This window comes from Rhinoraja longicauda, chromosome 2 (assembly GCF_053455715.1).
Source record: "Rhinoraja longicauda isolate Sanriku21f chromosome 2, sRhiLon1.1, whole genome shotgun sequence".
Classification (NCBI taxonomy): domain Eukaryota; kingdom Metazoa; phylum Chordata; class Chondrichthyes; order Rajiformes; family Arhynchobatidae; genus Rhinoraja; species Rhinoraja longicauda.
The window spans coordinates 48080922-48097750 of record NC_135954.1 but is presented as its reverse complement, the minus strand read 5'-3'; the positions used below and the strand labels follow the sequence as shown (position 1 = coordinate 48097750).

General features: G+C 42.1%; 1 protein-coding gene across 3 annotated transcripts in view; it reads left to right on the top strand.

Moving 5' to 3' along the window:
* Positions 1–16829, top strand: part of tns3 (tensin 3) — a 374519-nt gene that overhangs the window by 287155 nt on the left and 70535 nt on the right. For all 3 annotated transcript variants that reach the window (XM_078418541.1, XM_078418534.1, XM_078418548.1), the window contains one exon: positions 10978–12240. In XM_078418541.1, the coding sequence (XP_078274667.1) occupies positions 10978–12240 (1263 nt within the window). The remainder of the gene's footprint in view (positions 1–10977; positions 12241–16829) is intronic.

Genomic DNA, 16829 nt, shown 5'->3' with positions numbered 1-16829 from the left:
CCAACTTTCAGTCATGAAGTGAGCAGCGAGTCATTGAGGCGATCTTCTGCGGGAGTTATTTTAGTTATTTCACATGGCGGAGCAAAGCTCAACACGCATAGCAGCAACATTTCATCACCTCATCGTCAACAACGTTCTCAACTCTGCAAAAAGACCATGCCTTGGAAGATTATAGTAAAAGCAGATCTTCCCGACTATTGGAGTTGGAAAATGCACGGTCTGATGTGGTCGCGATGTGCATGTAACCTGCAACATAGAGCTGGCACAAAAGTACTGGAGGAACTCAGCGAATCCATTTAGTTTAGTTTAGGCTACTGTCACGTGTACTGAGGTACAGTAAAAAGCTGTTTTTGGTGCATGCTATCCAGTCAGTGGAAAGACTATACATGATTACTGTCAAGCCGCCCGTAAGTGTATAGATGCAGGATAAAGGGAGTAACATTTAGTGCAAGTCCAGAAAAGTTCAACTAAAAATAGTCTGAGATAATCCAATGAGTTAGATGGGTGGCCCAGGACTGCTCTCTAGTTGTTGATAGGATGGTTGTGATAACAGCTGGGAAGAAACTGTTTCTGAATCTGGAGATATGGGTTTGCACACTTGTCTGATTGGAGAGGGGAGAAGAGGGAGTGTCCAGGGTAAGACCCATCCTTGATTATGCTGGTGGCCTTCCCTAGGCAGTGTGAAGTGTAGATGGAGTCAATGGAAGGGAGGTTGGTTTGTATGATGGCCTGGGCAGCATCCACAATTCCCCGCAATTTCTTGCTGTCCTACACACTAGGGACAATTTACAATTTTTACCGAAGCTAATCAACCTCCAAACCTGTATATCTTTTTTGGAGTGTGGGAGTAAACCGGAGCACCTGGAGAAAACTCATGCGGTCACGGGGAGAACGTACTCCGTACAGAGAGCACTTAGTCAGGATCAAACCCGGGTCTTTGTCGCTGTAAGGCAACAAATCTACCGCTGTCCACTGTGCTGCCGAATTATCATTTCTTTCACAACTATTTTTCTCAGAGGCTATGAGTATACAAACGGATACCCCAATGCTAATTTTAAGGTTTCAAGGTCAGTTCAACCTTCTTCCTCTTTGTTCTCCCGCTGTCGGGGAAGTCGAACCATCCGCAGTCGGGGCGATCAAAGCCCCCAAAGCCTACGATCGAAGCCCTCGTTAGGATGATCGAAACTCCCATGTCGGGGCGGTTGAAACTCTCTCCGCGGCATGGAGCTCCCGAATCGGCCTCTTCTAACCAGGGACCGCGGGCTTCATGATGTTAAAGTCCACAGGCCCCGCAAAGGGATCGCGAGCTCCAGGATGTTAAAGTCCCGCAGATTCCTGTGGCTTGGAGCGCAGGGTCGGTCTCCAGGAAGGGCCACCAGTTCCTCGATGTTAGGGCCACGGTGGGGGATGGAGATACGATACGGAAAAAATTCGCATCTCCGTCGAGGTAAGAGATTGAAAAAAAGTTTCCCCCAACTCCCACCCCCCACATAAAACAAACCAAGGAACACTAAAACATACTTTTAACACATACTTAAAATAACCAAAACAGAAGAAAGGACAGACAGACTGCTGGCGAGGCAGCCACTGCTGATGGCACCACCCGGTGTGCGCACGTTTAAATTGCCTCATCTTCCCATTGCACTGAGACCAAACGGGGTTGTTGTGACCATTGAATGTAGGTTGAGCTGTTATCCTTAAATTCCCTTCATTGCCAAGACTCCTAAGTCCTGGACCATTTGTGAGTCTTTAAGGTGTGTGACTGTGATCTGACTTGCAGTGTGCACAGATAATCACTCGAACAATCACGGTCAAATGAAGTTACCAGTGATGAGATCACAAAAAGATAGACACAAAGCGGGTCAGGCAACATCTCTGGAGAAATAGAATGGGTGACGTTTCAAGTTAGGACCCTTAGTTCGCCTGTGCTCGTGGTAAGGACTCTTTCCTCATCAAAGGTTACCTGATGCTGGGCCTGGACAGGTCCCTCACTGACACCAAATGCAACGGCACAAGAGCTCAACAGAAAGTTGGTCCAGGCATAAAGGCTGAAAGATTGTTGGTATTAATGTCCGTGCCCAACCTTCTCCACAGACTTTGTTCCTGGCAGAGACAGGAACATGAACATGAACTTGATGGATTCCCAGATAAAACTTTTCAACTGCTGTCATCATACATGGAAAATGTACAGCTATATGATTTTTTTTACATATCAACTTCAGTACCTCATGCCATGAAAAGATTTGGTGGCTTCTGTTGACCACTGTGTGAGTTGAATAACCAAGGACAAATTCTCTCCCTGAAGACCATGATAGAAATTTATTTTGTTTCTGGCAGAAAATTTCCGATAAAATAAGCTACATTTGACTTGGAATTTGTTGTGAATGGTCAGTGGGCTTTTGGGGACATTGAGTGGAAGAGTCAGGAAGTCATGTTGCAGCTTTACAGGACTTTGGCCAGGCAACATTTGGAGAATTGTGTAGGAAGGAACTGCAGAAGATAGACACAAAATCCTGGTGTAACTCAGCAGGTCAAGCAGCATCTCCGGAGAAAAAGAATAGTTGACATTTTGGGTTGAGACCCATCATCAGATTGCGAGTAAGGGAGAGGGAAACTAAAGGTATGAGAGGTCTGGAGAACTGTGTGTTGCTCAGAAACAGGGATGTCAAGGCTTTAAAGAGGGTGCCTGGATCAGAAGGTATTAGCTTTAAGGAGAAATTTGGATTGTTTTCTCTGGAGCATTGTAGGCTGATGGCAGCATATAAAAATATGAACAGGTAGACAGAATCTTTTTTCCCCAGGGTGGAAATGTCGAAGACTAAAAGGCAGAACTCCGAGGTGACAGGGGTGTGGTTAAAAATATGCATGGTACATTTTTATACAGAGTGTGGTAGGTGCCTGGAACGTGCTGCATGGAGTGGTGGTGAAGGCAGAAACAATAGTGGCATTTGCGTGCCTTTTAGGTAGACACATGAATATGCAGGGAATGGAGGGCTATGGATCATGTGCAGACAGATGAGATTAGTTTAACTTGGTATCATGTTTGGCACAGACATTGTAGGCTGAAGGACCCATTCCTGGCTGTACTGTTCCATGTTCTGAATCTGTTTCGATTTTGTATTGGGAGGACAAAAGGCACTATTACAATTTCCTGCATCTAATCGCCAATTGCTTTATCTTCCCATTCCACTGGGACCAAACAAGGCTATTGGGACCACTGAATGTAGGTTGAACTGTTATCCTTAAATTCCCTTCATCGCCAAAACTCCTAAGTCCTGGACCATTTGTGAGTCTTTAAGGTGTGTGACTGTGATCTGACTTGCAGTGTGCACAGATAATCACTCGAACAATCACGGTCAAATGAAGTCACCAGTGATGAGATCACACAAAAAGATAGACACAAATAGCTGGAGTAACACAGCGGGTCAGGCAGCATCTCTGGAGAAATAGGATGGGTGACGTTTCGAATCAGGACACTTCAGTTCGCCTGTGCTCGTGGTAAGGATTCTTTCCTCTCTGCCTACCACTGCCTGTTCAAAGGTTACCTGTTGCTGGGTCTGGACACTCACTGACACCAAATGCAACGGCCCAAGAGCTCAACAGAAAGTTGGTCCAGGCTCGAAAGGCTGAAAGATTCTTGGCATTTTCCCCCTGATCCCTTTAGATGTGGCCCTTGTGGCTAAAGGGATCAGGGGGTATGGAGAGAAGGCAGGTACAGGATACTGAGTTGGATGAAGGGCCGAATGGCCTACTCCTGCACCTATTTTCTATGTTTCTATTACTGTCCGTGCCCAGCCTTCTCCACAGACTTTGTTCCTGGCGGAGACAGGAACATGAACTTGACTGATTCCCAGATAAAACATGCTTTGAAGGTCAGTGGTTGATAAGGAGAGACAGTGAGGAAATACGTCCAGCCTCCTGACTGAGGAGAGTGAGAAATGGTTGTTCTTTGTGATTAAAATGGGGAGGTTTTTTCTTTAAAAAAACAGCTTTTGGGTATTTTTCCTCTAAAAAGCCTTGATTGTTAGTTTTCGAGTTGAACGATCAGATTTCAGGAATAAGTGCTTTGCAGTCGTCTCCCACCTTCACTTGTTTAATACATTGTTGGCAATGCATGCGTACACGTGCATACACACACACACGTTTCCGAACTTGCATTCCGTTACTCATTTGTTGTGTGCTTTGCAGCTATTTAAGATATTGTTGTTTTTAACTGAATTTGAAAAATAATGTCCTACTTGTTATTTGGGTTGTTGATTCTTGGCTCAGAATAGTGCTCAGGTGCCTGCCTCAGTTCACCTGACGCTGAAACCTTTGTTCTTGTTTTTGTAACTTCGGATGGTTCCAACATTCTTCTGGCTGGCCTCTGTAAACTACTAGCTCATCCATATCTGTGCCTTGCATGGCGTCTTTATCATCCATCGTTCCTCTCTTACTGTAGACATAAGACACCGCAGATGCTGGCAATTTGAGATAAATACAAAGTGCTGGAAAAACTCAGCGGGTCAGACAGCATCTGAGGAGAGAATGGTACGGTGACGCTACAGGTCTGAAGAAGAGACCCAACCCGAAACATCGTCCATTCCCTCCCCAATACTGCCTGACCCGCCAAGTTCCTCCAGCACTTTGTGTTTTGCTCCCACTATTACTGATCTACTGGCAACTAGTTGAACAACTCCACAATTTTTTTTAATCCATTCCCCACTGAAAGACATTATAAATATAAATTTGTTTTTGAAAATCCCTGAATCAGTTACTAAGGTCCCTTCTGTTTTAAATGATACTACCCCATTTATTTTTAAATTATTTGTTGTCTTCATTAAAACAGTGGAGAAGCAGGTATTCCATTGATTGCAGCAAACATTTGTACACAATTAACCCATGCAGAATTTTAGCAAGGATTAATTGGACTTATTAGCCTTATTGGCTGCAATGTACTGGTTTTAGGCTCTGAAAATTCTGTCCAAACAGCTGGACTGACTTAACAAAATGAATACCTTCAGCACACAGTCACCAGGTTACATATAGTATTAATTCAATCACTGGGCATAAATTCCACTAGTGTCCGTGGCTAGCTCGAGCACTCACAGAAGTAGTCCCACCCCCTTGTTTACATTTTCCATTCCCATATTTGGCCAATGTAAAGTCTCATGCATATCTCGTAAGACCAGTCACCTTCAGTGGGAGTAAAGCATACTGAAAAATAAGGACCTCTTTCCAATGCTGCCGTTGCATTGTAAGCCTGTGGTGCAGTGATTCTCCCTGCAACTGCGCTCTTTAGAGGAACTTTCAGTACGTTGCAGGAATGAAACACAGTGTGAAAGGTAAGCTGTGTGTGGTAACGTTGACCATTGTTTGTAAAGCTGGTCTGTTTGGGGAAAGGCGAACGAGAATGAAATGGGATGGCTAAAGCTTTTTTTTTTAAAGTGAAAAGGAATGTAGTAATGAACATGCCCAGAGTTGTCTCAATGTGCAAATATTTTCACAAATGTAGCTGCGTTCTCTGAACTACAGGACACCTCATCGGAACGGCTATTACTGTGAGTTTTGCGCTGATAATTGCGAGTAGGGAATAGCATATGGATGGGGCCCAGATGTGTTTACCTAGCTGGAATCAATTTGCTTCTATTTTTACAAGTGTTGAGTGGTTGACAAAAGGGGAGCTGGAGGATATGTTATCAGTTTGAAAAGCTTTATGTCATTTATTTCACTTTTGGTTGTGTGGCAGCACCGTCTGGTCAGCAAAGGATTAAAATATGGCAGCAGAACAGATTTATATTTTTAGTAATTTATTTTCAAACTCTTGTTATGAAGTTGAGGTAAACGTTTCCATTCAAAGGTGACAGGCATATTTTCGTATTATTCAGATCAGAGGTCTTTGAATTGAGTTAATCTGTGATTATGGAGTTTCAACATTCAAACAAAATTGTGAAATGTAGACGTGATAATGATGCCTACTCCATCAATCATTCTCAGACACAGAAATAGTTAGACAGTCACATTCTTCCAAAAGCTCTGGCTTGTTTTCTTCTTTATCTAGCTCAGAGCATGAACGTTTTAGGTTCCCAGATGTAGGAGAGTTGTGTAGCGAAAAGACAAGTTAAGAATGTTGTGTTATATACGGTATGTCACCAAGGAACACATCAAGGAATGTGCCAGGTTTTCAGTAAGGAAAACCACATTTAATCCATGTTATGAAAATAATTGCTACCAAATGTGAAAGTAACTTTTGTGTGTCTAATTTGCATTATTTGTGAGTGAACTACAGAATGGTAATTCTTCGGTAGTGTATTAACTGCAGAATAATGCCATCTAGAGGACAGGTAGCAATTGATGTTTGTAAACTACATTACTCACAAAGCACGTATGTTTAAAGATCTTCTGTTTCCTTCTATTGCTCTTCAAGGAATCCAAAACAATGTACTCAAAGAAAAAGGATTTGATTGAATGTATTTTCTTGCTCTGAAGCTTATGGTATACTTGCCTTTAATTTGATTGTTTCTTTCCTTCACTTTTTTTTTTCCCCGGCGCTCTACGGGACAATGGAGTAAGTTGACAGCTTTCTACCTCCTCATTACTCTTCCATGTGCTTGGGCTGTAAGCAGGAGGACTGACTTGGGAGAGCTTCACAACTGAAGCATGCGTTCAACATATATATTGAGCACTGCATGGATCGGACATTGCATCTTTCTGATAGATATACCCCGAGTGTCAGACAGCATACCTCCCACTGACTTTTTTGGAAGTATCCGTGTATTGCTGGGCATAAAGTGACCCTGCCGTTCATCCACCTGTAGTGGCCACCTTTCCAGTCTAGAAATAAAGAACTGGTTAATACCAAAGTTAGTTACAGAGTAACTGCTTGACCCGCTGAGTTACTCCAGCACTTTGTGTCTACCTTTCCAGTCTACCTTATTTCAAAATCACAGGCAAAAAACGTCTGGAAACTGAAGATGCATGGGACAGGAAAGGGGGTACCAATGACCACTTTGGTTGGCGGTTGGCTACTTTAAGCCCCTGGGCGCAATTCAACTGGCATCTTATTTTTCTTAGTTTCTGAAGGAAAATCTGCGATCTAGGATATTGTTGATTGGAGGCTGAAATTGGGAGAGGGGGAGGGAAGTTTGTGGGCTGCTATATTGGGAGAGGAGGAGGGAAGTTTGTGGGCTGCTATATTGGGAGAGGGGGAGGGAAGTTCGTGGGCTGCTATATTGGGAGAGGGGGAGGGAAGTTCGTGGGCTGCTATATTGGGACAGGGGGAGGGAAGTTCGTGGGCTGCTATATTGAAGCCTGTTTGGAGAACTGCAGGTGTTGCTTGAAAGCCATTTACAGCCAGAGGTTGGCCGGTTAGACATCAGTGCTTTCTAAGTGTTGGTGGGCTGGATTTGGTTGATTGGAGATCAATGCTTTGTACGGGTTGTGCTAGCAGGATTGGCTGAGATTGAGGCTTCTGCTGAGGGGCTCAACAATTTAACAGCGAACGGGATAATTGGGGAGTCAACCTGGTGCAGGGGGGCAGTGAAGGAGCCCAGCCCCAGGGTTGGATAGGTGGGCACGTGGTTGGTTCATCTCTGTGACATTGAACGGGCAAGAGCCAAAAGGTGAGTGTTGGGTTCCACCTTTGTGATGTTCCTGAGTTGGCATGGCAAATCGGGAAAAGTGAGCAATGTTGGTTGTTCCTGGGACAAAGAGAACTATATGTATTGAGTAAACAAGTTGGGAGGTGATGTTGTAGTTATATAAGACGGTGAAGCCACATTTGTATTCAGTTTTTGGCATATTGTAGGGAAGCTGTTGGCAAGCTGGAAAGGATCCAGAGAAGAATTACGAAGATGTTGCTGGGACTCGAGGGCTTGAGCTATCGGGCGAGGTTGAGCAGAATAGGGCTCAATTCCTTGGAGCGCAGGAGGAAGGGAAGTGATCTTATAGAGGTGTACAAAATCATGAGAGGAATAGATCGGGTAAACACAAGGAGGGCTCTTGCCCAAAGCAAGGGAATAGAGAACCAGAGGACATAGGCTTAAGGTGAGGGGGAAAGATTTAATAGGAACTTGAGGAGTAACTTTGTCACACAAAGAATGTTTGGTGTATAAAACGAGCTGCTGGAGGAAGTAGTTGAGGCAGGTACTATCGCAACATTTAAGAAATATTTAGACAAATACATAGATAGGATAGGTTTAAAGGGATTTGAGCCAAATGCAGGCAGGTGGGACTAGTGTGGATGGGACATGTTGTTCCGTATTGGTAAGTTGGGCTGAAGGGCCTGTTTCCACGCCGTATGACTATTACAATTTAGTTTCCTGTTGGAGCAGGATTTTTTAGTGGAGACAGAGGTCATTTAACACACATCTTATATGGAAGTTTACTCAAACACATTACACCAACATGTTCATCTTACTGGAGTAAAGGAATGTGATCTGGGAATAGAGATAATAGGTTTTACATTTTTTTAATGCATGCTTTCAATTGTGGTGCGCTGAAGTAAATAGCATTTCAAAAATAAATTTGTCTGCCACTGTATGGAATGAAGCATGTGTAAATCACAGTGAATCCGTGCAATATGACACTAATTGGATGCAGCATAGCTGTCAGACATACATGAATCTTGTTTAAGAAGGGAAGTACAGAGAATCCAAAGAATTATAGGCCAGTGAGCATCACATCCGTTGTAAGGAAGCTATTGGAGAGGATTCTTAAAGAGAGGATTCTTAGGTTTACTCTCATTTGGAACAGAATAGATTAAATAGGGATAATCAGCATGGGTCAGTATGTGGCAGGTCGTGTCTTACTAACTTGATTGAGTTTTTTGAGGAGGAGACGACGGTGATCGATGAGGGTACAGAAGTGGATGTTGTTGACATAGATTTTAGTAAGCATTTGATAAAGTTCCCAATAGTGGGCTGATCCAGAAGATTAAGATGCATGGGATTAACAGTGATTTGGTTGTATGGATTCAGAACTGGCTTACTGAAAGAAGATAGGGGGTTGTGGTGGAAGGACAATATTCAGAATGGAGGTCTGTGACCAGTAAAATTCGAAAGGGGTCTGTTCTGGGACCAATGCTGCTTGTGATAAATGACTTGAACGTAAATGTAGATGGGTTTGTTAATAAGTTTGCAGATGACATGAAGATTCTGGAGTCGTGAACTGTGAGGAAAGCTGTCAAAGGTTACAGCAGGATATAGATCAACTCCAGAAATGGGGCGGGAAAAAAAAAGTTTAATTCGAGCAAACCATGAGGTGTTGCATTTTGGGAGATTTAACATAAGGGTAATATATACAGTTAATGGCAAGATGATTAACAGCATTGATATTCAGAGGGATCGAGGTACAAGTCCTTGACTCTCTTAAAGTGGCAGCATGAGTGGATCGACCAGTAAATAAGGCACATGGTATGCTTGCTTCATTGGTCGAGCCATTGAGTACGAGTCAGGAGGTCATGATGCACCTTTGCAGGGCTTTAGTTAGGGTGCATTTGGAGTATGGTGCAGAGTTCTGGTTGCCCCATTACAGGAAGGATATGGAGGATTTGGAAAGGATGCATCGGAATGATGCCTGGATTAGGGGTTATTAGCTACAGGGAGAGGTTGGACAGACTTGAGTTGTTTTCTCTGGAACTTCGGATATTGAGAGGAAACCTGGTAGAGGTATGTAAAATTATGAGAGGCATCGAGAGGTTAGACTGTCAGAAACTTTCTTCCAGGATGGAAATATCAAATATGAGAGGACATAACTTGAAATTGAGAGGAGCAAAGTTTAAAAGAGATGTGCAGACCAAGTTTTTTTTTAATACAGAGGGTGGTGGGTGCCTGGAATGTTCTGCCAGGGCTGATGATGGTGGCATTAAAAAGACTTTTGGATAGGCACATGAATGTGCAGGGAATGGAAGGATATGGATTATGTGCAGGCAGATAAGAGTGGGTCTTGGCATCATGTTCGGCAGAGACATAGTGAGCCGAAGGATCTGCTCCTTTGCTGTACTGTTCTATGTTCTAACATACAGAGAGCAGAATAATTCATTGGTCAGAAGAGATGCATCACACATTATATATCACTAACATTTATGTAGGACTTTTTGCTGCAGGTCAAGGACCAGAATCCAAAATGACTTGGCCCGTGATTAATTGTATCTATTGACACCCCTGATTATATCACCAGGAAAGTGCATGCTTTTTGTGTAATGCCATAACGTGCATAATGTTACACAATAATAATGCCCTCCAGCAGAACTGTGTGCTGTCATTATGACTTGTAATTCCTTAGCTTTGGTGCCCTGGGGTGAAAAAAGATCAGTTACCTGTCATTCAGATTGCATCTTTTTGTAAGATACATCACAGATATGCCAGCAGTAAAATATGCTGTCTCTGCAGTCAATAGGTCGAACAGGGCAACTCTTGAGCAAGGAGGTCCCGAGTAAATTATGGTTAGTCACATGTCAAGATACTTACTGTAACTTGCTGCTTACTAAGATCCTACTTATAGATATACATTACAAAGAAACATAAATTTAGACATTTTTATTTATGAATACTATTTGGAAATTCTAAAATGAAAACAATTTAATGAGTTTCAACATGGTATATCTCACTAAGGGATGTTAGTTTAACACTGAAAAGTTTACTCTCAGAAAAAATATTTTTATATTAAATAAATTAAACATTATAGCACTTAACTGAGCTAAGACAACTTTGTACACGTACCTTTCTTTTGCATTTTATACATAATTTTGAGTGCATAGAATTGGCCTGCTGGAATTACTGAAAGATTTGGAAACAGTTTGGGAACAAAATTTTGTTTGAAGACATTTCTGTTTTTGTTGGGTCATTAAATGGAAATTTGTATTAACATAATAGCAACATATACCTTACAGTGGAGCAAAAATTATCATTTTTTCTTTCACAATTGATACCTCACGGTAATGAGTGGTTTAATGTGTTATATTTGCTAAGAAGTCCTTTCTCTTCTTTCTTATCCTAGTGTCACATACCCAAGGCCCAATTGATGGAAGCCTATACGCCAAAGTGCGAAAGAAAAGCTCCTCTGAGGGTAACATTCCCATTGGTGGTGCTCCTGTAACTACAGGCCCTGAACAGATTGAACATACACTGTCAGTCAGCAGTGACTCTGGAAACTCCACCGCCTCCATAAGAACAGACCGAACAGAGGAACACTTGCCACCAGCCATTAAACGAGGACTAAGCCTGCAGGAGAAAGCCGAGTTGGACAGGCTTTTGAGTGGATTTGGGCTGGAGAATTCAGTGCAGTTGAAGGATATGACTGATACGAAAGTGAAATACAGTGGAGTACGTCACATTGTCCCAGCACAGGTTCATGTGAATGGTGAACTGAAGGCAAAGGACAGGGAGACAGACATTTTAGACGATGAAATGCCAAATCACGATCTGCACAGTGTGGACAGCATAGGGACTCTTTCCTCCTCAGAAGGTCAACCGTCAAACAACCTGGGGAACTTCAGCTTTCACAAGACCAGTCAGAACTCTCTGCTGTCGGATGGATTTGGAAGCAACACTGGTGATGACCTCCACAATGCTGTTGTACCAGACCTTGGCATTGGAACAGAAACTGGGTATGACAGAACATTTGTTGGAGTTACCGAGGGAAAACATGTCTTTCAACGGCCCAGAAACCCATCACTGCCAACACAGCCACAAGTTTATAATCAGAGTAACTATTCTACTCAAACCTGGGTTCGGCAACAGCAGATGGTTGCTGCTCAGCCATACGTCTATCCAGCAGAAAATGATTTGAGGTTTGCAATGGTGGGCGCTGGAGAGGATCCCAACAGAACACAAATGGCATCCAAACTTCCGGATGCTCCAGCACGAGGGTCCAGCAGCAGGGATGCTGTGCAGAGAGGGCTGAGTACATTGTCAGGGGACAGTAAGCTGCAAGACCACCAAAGCTCAGACGCCTTGTTTGAGCACGGCAAACAACCTCGCAAGCCATCTGAGACTGACCAGGTCGCTGAAGGGACAAGGTCAGGATCTGAGGAACAAGACTTGTCATCTTCCCCAACGTTGGATATTGATCAGTCAATTGAACAACTCAATAAACTGATCATGGATCTAGATCCCACGTTTGTGCCAATTCCTACACGTGTGAACTCTGTAAAGAAAGGCTCCCTTAGCAAGAAGGATGTCACCCTGCAAGGAAGCAACGGCGTGAATTCAGGGTCAGAGGAACAAACCCCAAGAGTTTCAGGAAGTGACAGCCAACAAGGTAAATTAACCCGACAGTCTTGTAATAACCAGTGGACAGAGAATTTGTAGCAGTAAGCTATTCTGGTCACTACATATACTGACATTCAGGAAAGTCTCCTCTGTTTAGTACTTCTAAAAGCACCTCATAAAATATGTACTATACTAGTGTCAAACAGATTATAATCTCAGGAATATGATTACTGTACTCCAAGGCAAGGGTAGTTTCCTGAGTTCATTGGCCCAGCATGAGGATTTTTGTTTGAGGTTTAAGGTCAATGTCAGTTTATTGTCACATGTACCAATTAAGGTACAGTGAAATTTGAGTTTGTGTCCCCGAAAAGTATTTCAATGGTGTCTGGAGAATCATTTATCTCCTGGGTGCCTAACCCAATCTGATTTCTCATTACTTTTTATACCTCTGCAGGAGGTAGTGAAGCTCTTTCAGGCTAGAATTTGCATGGGTAGAAACCTACCTAATATCCAAATCCTTGTACTTCTTTCCTGACTGAGGATTGGTTTGACCATGATGGGTGCTTTGGTGTATCATATCCTGACAATAAAATACATGATTGTATATCCCACCAGCAACAACCACATTATTGACAGGGGTGCAAGTATTAGCTGTCTTTTTCTCTCCTCCCTCGTCTTTCTTTCAATGCTGATGTGCCATGTGCGAGCGGTACTATGGAAGTACAGAATCTACAAATTAACATGAAACTAACTGTAAATACATTGATAAATGGTTTTAGGTACAATTTAATCCTTGTGTATATACAAGATACCTTCTTGATGAATGGTTGCCAGGTGCACAGTCCAGTAGAGAGCATATTTTTTGGATTTGATTCTGAGTCAACTTCCATCAACTGATCTCAGACAGGTGGTGGTAAACATGCTATAGCTGATCTCTTCAACTCTGCCTGAAAAGGGCAGATATTTATGAATGGGGTCTGTATCTTAATACACTCGGGTGTCAAATGGGAAAGGCACAGATCACTCGGCTGCCATTTTTCTTGCTCATGTGAACAGCCACATGCATTTGGGCGTAAAGAGATTAGCCAGGTGAGGCATTGCCGCTAACAAATGGAGCTTGGTACAGATTATCACCGTCAAGAATGATGGAGCGAAAACTGAGAAAATTATTTTAATAAATTTTGTTTGAAATGCTTCATTGCAACCACATCTACAATTTGTAAAGAACTCTTCATTTGTGGCACAATTTTCTTTCACTTGTTTGGAAAATGCTTCTTTTGATGTTCCATCCAAAGCAGTTCCCCTGAGTAATTGCAAAGCAAACCTTGTGTTTGCTTATACTTTAAATGTATTTAGTTTTCCATTTGAAGTGCAACGTATGCAGTTTGTCTATTGACTGATGTTACAGTTGTCTCGGAGAAGAAGACGTTTGGTCGCAAATTGAGATAACTATCAAGTTTAGTTTGGAGATACATTGTGGAAATTTTTAGATTTTTTTTTAGAGATACAGCGCAGAAACAGGCCCTTCGGCCCACCGGGTCCGTGCCGCCCAGCGATCCCCGCACACTAACACTACCCTACACATGCTAGGGACAATTTACAATTATACCAAGCCAATTAACCTACAAACCTTTAAGCCTTGGGAGTGTGGGAGCAAACCAGAGATACAGGAGAAAACCCATATACGTCACGGAAAGAATGTACAAACTCCGTACAGACAGCACCCATGGTCAGGATTGAACCCGGGTCTCTGGCGCTGTAAGGCCGCAACTCTACTGCTGCGCCACCATGCCGCTGATTTACATAAACAGATATTCTTTATTATCAGTATGGCATCTGGTTGGTAAATTTAATAGCAGAGTATAAATAGTATTGATAGGTAAGATAGCACTTTCTCATTGGTTGTACGTGTAGTGTCTTTCAACAGTACATCATATTTTCCAATTTCTGGGGAGAGGAGAAGAAATACAGAAGGGTTCTCCAAAAAGTATTTGAACAGTCTGTTCAAATATTGTTTTAAACCTGGCAGACAGACTTGTTTTTTTTGCCTGAAGTGTTGTGTTCTGTTGGCAGGAAGGAATCTGCTGCTTTTAGGTAAAATGTTTTTCCTCTGTGAAGTGATCCATCTTGTGAAAGGGCAATCTAATGGGGATTGATGAGTCAAGAGTGTATAATTAGCATATATGTACCAAATTGGAACAATAAAATTCTTATTTGCAGCAGCAGAACAGGTTTGTAAACACAGTACCCAATAGATAACATAATAAATAAATAAAAGAAAGAAGTTCAATGTTTTTTTCTTAAAAAAACAACACAAACCATTGTATTATATGTACATTTAAATGGTTCTGGAGTTTCACTTCAGAGCCATTGTTGGGAGAGGAATGGAAAATGTTCACCATTTGATACTTCATAAGTCATAGGAGCAGAATTAGGCCATTCAGCCCATCGAGTCATGTAAGATTATTCTCATTTCCTTGGATATAGACCAAAGCTGGAATTCTGATATTATTTAAATCTTGATTTTTTTATAGAAACTAATGGTTCTAATGACTCATTGAACATTATAAAGGTGAATGTGGATAGAGTGAATGTGGAGAGGATGTTTCCACTAGTGGGAGAGTCTAGAATCGGAGGTCATAGGCTCAGAATAAAAGGACATACCTTTAGCAAGGAGATTAAGATGAATTTCTTTCAACAGAGGGTGATGAATCTGTGGAACTCATTGCAACAGGTGGCTGTGGAAGCCAAATCGATAGATATTTTTAAGTTGGAGATTGACAGATTCTTGATTAGCATGGGTGTCAGGGTTATGGGGAGAAGGCAGGAGAATGCGGTTGAAGGGGAAAGATAGATCAGCCATGATTGAATGGTGGAGTGGACATGATGGGCAGAATGGCCTTATTCTGCTCCTTGAATTTTAGATAGACAGATGTTGCTGAACATTTTCTGGCTGTGAATGTGGAAACAGAATGCTAATGCACATGTGTGTTCTAATGTATGTGTGCTTGGGTGTAAACCTTTAACACACCCTGATCGTGTCTTGACTGTGGGTTGCTAGAACATGACACAGCCCAAGCACCATAACTGACCATGCCTTTGGAGTAAATATAACCATCTTCAACAGACTGCAGTTTGATGATAAAACAACAAATATTGATAAAGGTCAGAGGAGATGTGCTAATAAAATCTAACTGACCTGGATAGAATAGTGAGCCAGACCTGAACAGATGCTGGTTTTCACTGAAGATAGACACAAAATGCTGGAGTAACTCAGCAGGACAGGCAGCATCTCTGGAGTGAAGGAGTGGGTGACCATTCTTCAGACTGAGAGTCTGGGGAAAAGGCTATTCTGAATGCCTGAGAGATGTGACCTAATATTCAGAATGGATAACTAGACCCTTTTGGTATTACTATTGTTAGGCTGTCCCAGGGTAAAGATCAAGTTCAATTTTTATAGATGACCATAAGTCGATTTTGTCCGTAAATTGAAAAATGCACGAAATGTTCCACAGAAGGCATTGGGAGCACAAAGTCTAATAAGAAAGATCAATTACTAAAAGTGGAGAGCGAGAGAAAGGAAACTGGTTGGGGCCATTCATAGGAATGTACCTATGTACATACTTTTGTACTTAGAATTTAATAATATTATGGAAGCTAGATGATAGACATGGGGTGTCCATAACGCAAGATGTTCATAATCTGGGGACAGCATGTATGTTACTGATAGAAAAACACAGTTGATGCAGGTCTTGTTGAGTGTTTTGGCTCTTGGAACAAGAAGTAATTTATATGGTCGACTGTCACATCTTTCATTGCTGACTGTGGCATTACGATTGCTATTGTACAGTATTTCCTGTGGTTAAATACAGTGAGTGTTCCTAAAGCAATGCACTGTTACAATTTGCAAACTTGGGAGAGAAGGATGCTTGTGTCTTGTGAAACCCAAGTTTTGAAAATTGCTTAAGTAAAAATATGTCGGGCCTGAGATGACATCGTTTAAAAAGGAAATTCTGGTGTCTTAATGCCCATCCTTAGCAACCTTGAAATGGTGGGGTGACTTCTCGAGCCCTTGCTGCTGAACTTAGTCGCAAAATAGATTTGAGTAAGAAGTGTGAAGGTTTTTTCATGATAAAAATATAGTATCTACTATTATGTATAATAACAACATTTAAAATACATTTGGACAGGTATATGGATATGAAAGGTTTAAAGGGATATGGGCCAAACGCGGGCAGGTGGGACTATTAGATGGGACATCTTGGTCGGCATGGGGAAGTTGGGCTGAAGGGCCTGTTTCCACGCTGTATGACTCTGGCTCTTTAAGTAATCTTACGTTTAAAGGAAAGTAACTAGAATATTGTATGGAGTCTTTGATTAGAAAAGAGACAAGTGGGGCCATAGTTATCTTGAACTGAACAGAATCTATGTTATTAAATGTTCCAGTTTAGTTCTTCAGAATATTTATGTGTGTGGTAATTCTGTGTGTTACATGTTTTTGAGAATGGCACCCCAAGCATTTATACATTTCTTATTAAAACAAATGTTCACTAAATTGGATGAATGCTTTTTACACAGCTGCTTGTTTATGCATTCAAAGTATGGGCCTGTGGACGGAATTGACAACCTGTGCCAGCA